General features: G+C 43.2%; 1 protein-coding gene across 1 annotated transcript in view; it reads right to left on the bottom strand.

Annotated features, from left to right (window-relative positions):
• Positions 1–381: 381 nt before the first annotated feature.
• LOC143300372 (sperm microtubule inner protein 8-like) overlaps positions 382–6,449 on the bottom strand; it is an 11,691-nt gene continuing 5,623 nt past the window's right edge. The window contains exons 6-8 of the mRNA XM_076613989.1: positions 6,176–6,240; positions 5,002–5,066; positions 382–1,484 (exon numbers count right to left, since the gene is read on the bottom strand). Coding sequence (XP_076470104.1) covers positions 1,421–1,484; positions 5,002–5,066; positions 6,176–6,240 — 194 coding nt within the window. The 3' untranslated portion in view covers positions 382–1,420. The remainder of the gene's footprint in view (positions 1,485–5,001; positions 5,067–6,175; positions 6,241–6,449) is intronic.

Here is a 6,449-nt window from a genome sequence, read left to right as displayed (position 1 = left end):
TATCAGCAATATTCCTATAAATAAATGACAATAAAGCTACAACTTCTGAACCTAGTTCTTAATACTGATTGTGTGTTTTTCATGGTGTAAACTCGGCGACGGTTCTCCAGACAGAAAAAAACACATTCTATGAATGTCAAAATCGTTCTGCACCAAAATGTGGACAGCGTAAATACTGACTGGTTATCGCAAACATGAAAGCAGATTTTTCAAAGACATACGTTTTTTGGTTTTTGTTTTTTTGTTTGTTTTTTTGTTCCTGTTGTATTTTGTTTGTTTCTCCTTTCTTTTTTTCTCTTTTTTATTGAGGGAGGGGGGGGGGTGTTTGTTTTTTTGTTTTTGTTTTGTTTTGTTTTGTTTGTTTGTTTGTTTTTTGGGGGGTTCATTAATTTCACATTTGAGCGTCCACGGCAGTATTGAAAACTATATATTTAATGTATTTCTCCTTCAATCAAATTTTTTTTTATCTTGCCGTTGTTACGTCATACACTATCTTTTTTTTTCAAATGTGGATAATTCTTTTTCAGCCTTTAATTACTGTATAAATATCAGAAGAAATGTTTCCTGATAACTGTTCACTGCTGGTGTTTTTATCTGCTATCAGCTGTGTTCACGTGGTCGTGATCTTGATCCATTTTAGTTAGTTATCTTCAGCTGTATGAATTTGTGTGTATGTGTGTGTGTGTGTGTGTGTGCGTGTGTGTGCGTGCGTGTGTGGACATGTTTGGCTGTACAAATATGTGTATGACAAGGCATTTCTTTCGTGCATGTGTAATTAGCATGCCACAGAGAGAGAGACTGTCCGACCTTAAGGCCTGCTGTGACATGTGTGAGAAACTGGGAGAAACATGCAGAGAGGAGAAGGGGAGAGAGAGAGAGAGAAAAAGAAAGAAAAAAAAAGAAAGGTGGGGTGCGGGATGGGTGAAAGAAAAGAAAGAGATGTTGGCTGCTGTTGCCGCTGTTGGCTGTTCTTGTCCATGGAGGGTTATAGTTGTTGCTACGACACAAACAGGTTGTTCCACACACAGAGGCATTTTCCATGTACTCATGGCAGGCCATTGTATAAGACATGAGTGACCCATCACACACACACACACACACACACACACACTAAAAAAAAAAAAAAAGGGGGGGGGGTGGATTTCGTATATAAACAATAATAAAATGATAGTGATAAAAATGAAACTGATACTTTTTTTTTAAGACAGATCAACAATAACACAACAGAGCAAAACGCAGCATGTGCCAAGCAGACGAACAACAACTGATCCAAGAGACAAGCAGCAGCAGTATTAGCAATGTGAGAGAGAGAGGGGGGGGGAGGAGAGAGAGAGAGAGAAGAAGTGAGGGGAGCAATGGAGGAGGAGATGTCGCAGTGAAGAAAGGTGGTTGGGCCCTGCAGTGCCCCCCATAGCTCTGTCTAGCGCCAGGCCTCTGAAGCGATTTTCCGGAAATGCTTGGGGAACGGGTCTCGGTACCGACCACTGCACACACACACACACACACACACAAGGTATTGTATTGTATTGTATTGTATTGTATTGTATTGTATTGTATTGTATTGTATTGTATTGTATACTCACTAGGTTGTGGCGGGGAAAGTTATGTAGTTTAAAATACTCACCAGTTCGTGACAGGAGGAGAGCTATGCACTGTGGCAGTAGACGGAAAGCTACACACTTTAGTATACACACAATGTTGTAACGGTAGAAGAAGAGCTATGTAGTGTAAAATACTCACTAGGTTGTGGCAGAAGAGGGAAAGCTATGTAGGATAATATACTCACTAGGTTGTGACAGTAGAAGAAAAGCTATGCACTATGAAATACTCACTAGGTTGTGACAGTAGAAGAAAAGCTATGCACTATGAAATACTCTGCACTATGAAATACTCACTAGGTTGTGACAGTAGAAGAAAAGCTATGCATTATGAAATACTCACTAGGTTGTGACAGTAGAAGAAAAGCTATGCACTATGAAATACTCACTAGGTTGTGACAGTAAAAGAAAAGCTATGCATTATGAAATACTTACCAGGTTGTGACAGTAGAAGAAAAGCTATGCACCATGAAATACTCCCTAGGTTGTGACAGTAGAAGAAAAGCTATGCACCATGGAATTCTCACCAGGTTGTGATAGTAGAAGAAAAGCTATGTACTACATGAAATACTCACTAGGCTGTGATAGTAGAAGGAAAGCTATGTACTATGAAATACTCACCAGGTTGTGATAGTAGAAGAAAAGCTATGTACTACATGAAATACTCACTAGGCTGTGATAGTAGAAGGAAAGCTATGTACTATGAAATACTCAAAAGGTTGTGGCAGTACTGAGAAGTAGAGCTATTTACTTCAAAATACTCCCTAGATTGTGACAGTAGAAGTAGAGCTTTGTATTGCAAAATACTCACTAGTTTGTGACAGTAAAAGGAGAGCTATATACTATTTAAAAAAAATAATAATAATAATAAAAAAAGACAGTCACTGGGTTGTGGCAGTACTATAATATACTCACTAGGATGTGACATTAGAAGGAAAGGTGCGCACTATAATATACTCACCAGGTTGTGGCAGTGCTATAATATAATCACGAGGTTGTGGCAGGGAAAGCTATGTACTATAATATACTCACTAGGATGTGACATTAGAAGGAAAGGTGCGCACTATAATATACTCACCAGGTTGTGGCAGTACTATAATATAATCACGAGGTTGTGGCAGGGAAAGCTATGTACTATAAGATGCTCACGAGGATGTGATATTAGAAAGAAAGCTGCGTACTATAATATACTCACCAGGTTGTGGCAGTACTATGATATACTCACGAGGTTGTGGAAGAGAAAGCTATGTTCTATAATATACTCACTGGGATGTGACAGCAGAAGGAGAGCTTTGTACGAGCTATGATATACTCACTGTGTTGTGACAGTGGAAGGAGAGCTATGTACGAGCTATGATATACTCACTGTGTTGTGACAGTGGAAGGAGAGCTTTGTACGAGCTATGATATACTCACTGTGTTGTGGCAGTAGCAGAGAGCTTAGTAGGAGCTATGATATACTCACTGTGTTGTGACAGTGGAAGGAGAGCTTTGTACGAGCTATGATACATTCACTGTGTTGTGACAGTGGAAGGAGAGCTTTGTACGAGCTATGATATACTCACTGTGTTGTGGCAGTAGCAGAGAGCTTAGTAGGAGCTATGATATACTCACTGTGTTGTGGCAGTAGCAGAGAGCTTTGTACGAGCTATGATATACTCACTGTGTTGTGACAGTGGAAGGAGAGCTTTGTACGAGCTATGATATACTCACTGTGTTGTGACAGTGGAAGGAGAGCTTTGTACGAGCTATGATATACTCACTGTGTTGTGGCAGTAGCAGAGAGCTTAGTAGGAGCTATGATATACTCACTGTGTTGTGACAGTGGAAGGAGAGCTTTGTGCGAGCTATGATATACTCACTGTGTTGTGACAGTGGAAGGAGAGCTATGTACGAGCTATGATATACTCACTGTGTTGTGACAGTGGAAGGAGAGCTTTGTACGAGCTATGATATACTCACTGTGTTGTGGCAGTAGCAGAGAGCTTAGTAGGAGCTATGATATACTCACTGTGTTGTGACAGTGGAAGGAGAGCTTTGTACGAGCTATGATACATTCACTGTGTTGTGACAGTGGAAGGAGAGCTTTGTACGAGCTATGATATACTCACTGTGTTGTGGCAGTAGCAGAGAGCTTAGTAGGAGCTATGATATACTCACTGTGTTGTGGCAGTAGCAGAGAGCTTTGTACGAGCTATGATATACTCACTGTGTTGTGACAGTGGAAGGAGAGCTTTGTACGAGCTATGATATACTCACTGTGTTGTGACAGTGGAAGGAGAGCTTTGTACGAGCTATGATATACTCACTGTGTTGTGGCAGTAGCAGAGAGCTTAGTAGGAGCTATGATATACTCACTGTGTTGTGAAAGTAGAAGGAGAGCTTTGTGCGAGCTATGATATACTCACTGTGTTGTGACAGCAAAAAGAGAGCTTTGTACGAGCTATGATATACTCACTGTGTTGTGACAGTGGAAGGAGAGCTTTGTACGAGCTATGATATACTCACTGTGTTGTGACAGTGGAAGGAGAGCTATGTACGAGCTATGATACATTCACTAGGATGTGATAGCAAAAAGAGAGCTTTGTACCAGCTATGATATATTCACTGTGTTGTGGCAGTAGCAGAGAGCTTTGTACGAGCTATGATATACTCACTGTGTTGTGACAGTGGAAGGAGAGCTTTGTGCGAGCTATGATATACTCACTGTGTTGTGACAGTGGAAGGAGAGCTTTGTACGAGCTATGATATACTCACTGTGTTGTGACAGTGGAAGGAGAGCTTTGTGCGAGCTATGATATACTCACTGTGTTGTGACAGTGGAAGGAGAGCTTTGTACGAGCTATGATACACTCACTGTGTTGTGACAGCAAAAAGAGAGCTTTGTACGAGCTATGATATACTCACTGTGTTGTGACAGTGGAAGGAGATCTTTGTACGAGCTATGATATACTCACTGTGTTGTGACAGTGGAAGGAGAGCTTTGTGCGAGCTATGATATACTCACTGCGTTGTGACAGCAAAAAGAGAGCTTTGTACGAGCTATGATATACTCACTGTGTTGTGACAGTGGAAGGAGATCTTTGTACGAGCTATGATATACTCACTGTGTTGTGACAGTGGTAGGAGAGCTTTGTACGAGCTATGATATGCTCACTGTGTTGTGACAGTGGTAGGAGAGCTTTGTACGAGCTATGATATACTCACTGTGTTGTGACAGTGGAAGGAGAGCTATGTACGAGCTATGATATACTCACTGTGCTGTGACAGTGGAAGGAGAGCTTTGTACGAGCTATGATATACTCACTGTGTTGTGACAGTGGAGGGAGAGCTTTGTACGAGCTATGATATACTCACTGTGTTGTGACAGTGGAAGGAAAGCTGTGTAGTGCACAATACTCACTAGGTTGTGGCAGGGATGGGTTTCTGGTCATACATATGGATGTTGGGCTCCTGTTGCAGGGTGAACTGCACACACACACAACACGTACTGTGATGGCAGGGTATCAGTATCAGTATCAGTAGCTCAAGGAGGCGTCACTGCGTTCGGACAAATCCATATACACTACACCACATTTGCCAAACAGATGCCTGACCAGCAGCGTGACCCAACACGCATAGTCAGGTCTTGAGAGAAAAAAAAAAGAAAAAAGAAAGAAAAAAGATGGTAGGGTGTGTATGTGTATGTCCATGTGCGTGTGCATGGGTTTGTGTGCAGCGTGTGCGTGTGTGTGTGTGTGTGTGTGTGTGTGTGTGTGTGTGTGCGTGAGTGTGTGTGTGTGTGTGTTGTGTGTGTGTGTGCGTGTGGGGGGGGGGGGGGTAGGTTGTGGATGTGTGTCTGTGTGTATCGTGAATGTGTGAGTGAGTGTGTGAGGGTTGGAGAGCCGTGTGGGTGTACGTGTGTGTTCGTGTGAGTGGATGCGCTTAGTTGTGCTTGTGTGTTCGTGAGTGCGTATACGTACGTGCATTCGCGCGCCTGCGTGATTGTCAGTGTGCGTAGTTGCTCTTATGTGCGGGTGGGTGCATAGTGTGTAATGTGTCCAATCATGTACGTATTAGTCTACCTATATGCATACGGACGTGTGCCTCAGTCTGTGCACGACCTGATGTGTTCGTATGTACGTTTGGGCGCGAGTGGTCAAGAATGACTTCTTTTTTTTTATTCATATGCGCGTGTGTGTTTGTGTGTGTGTGTGTGAACGCTAAAGAACGCGCGCTTATGCATGTGTGCGTGCGTGCGTGCGTGTGTGTGTGTGAGTGTTTGTGTGTGCGTGCATATGTCCGCCTTCTGTGTGCATGTTGTGTGCATGTGTATGTGTGCGTGTGTTCGTGTGAGTACATATCTGTGTGTGTGTGTGTGCGTGTGCGTGTGTGTGTGTATGCGCGCGCACGTGCGTACATGTGTATGTGCATGTGTGCGCCGCGGCGTGCATATGTCCGTCTTCTGTGTGCACGTTGTGCGTGCTCATGTACTGATGTGCACGCACTGGTTCAACAGTGTAACTATGTGCGTGCATGCGTGCGTCAGTGCTGGTGTTGGCGGTGTGTCAGTCAGTGTGTGACTGAAGGAGACTGACCGGTTTCCAGGAGCGGGTGACGTCAGGTCTCAGGTAGCGCACTGCGTATCCGGTGAAATGCAGATCTGCCCACACACATCCATACACACCGTGCTGTGTCATCATCGTCATCTTCTTCATCCTGGTCTCCTTGTCGTCGTCGTCGTCGTCATCGCCTTATCGGCGTTCGTTGTGTGCACTGAGTGCAGTTATACACATTGCATGTGGCAGTGACATCGATCAGCGATTAAAAAAAGATAAGTTTGAACCTTCGTCGTGTTTATACAAAGCAGTA

The sequence above is a fragment of the Babylonia areolata genome, chromosome 26 (assembly GCF_041734735.1).
Source record: "Babylonia areolata isolate BAREFJ2019XMU chromosome 26, ASM4173473v1, whole genome shotgun sequence".
Taxonomy (NCBI): domain Eukaryota; kingdom Metazoa; phylum Mollusca; class Gastropoda; order Neogastropoda; family Buccinidae; genus Babylonia; species Babylonia areolata.
Note: the sequence above shows the minus strand (reverse complement) of the source record. Positions and strands in the feature narration are given on the sequence as shown.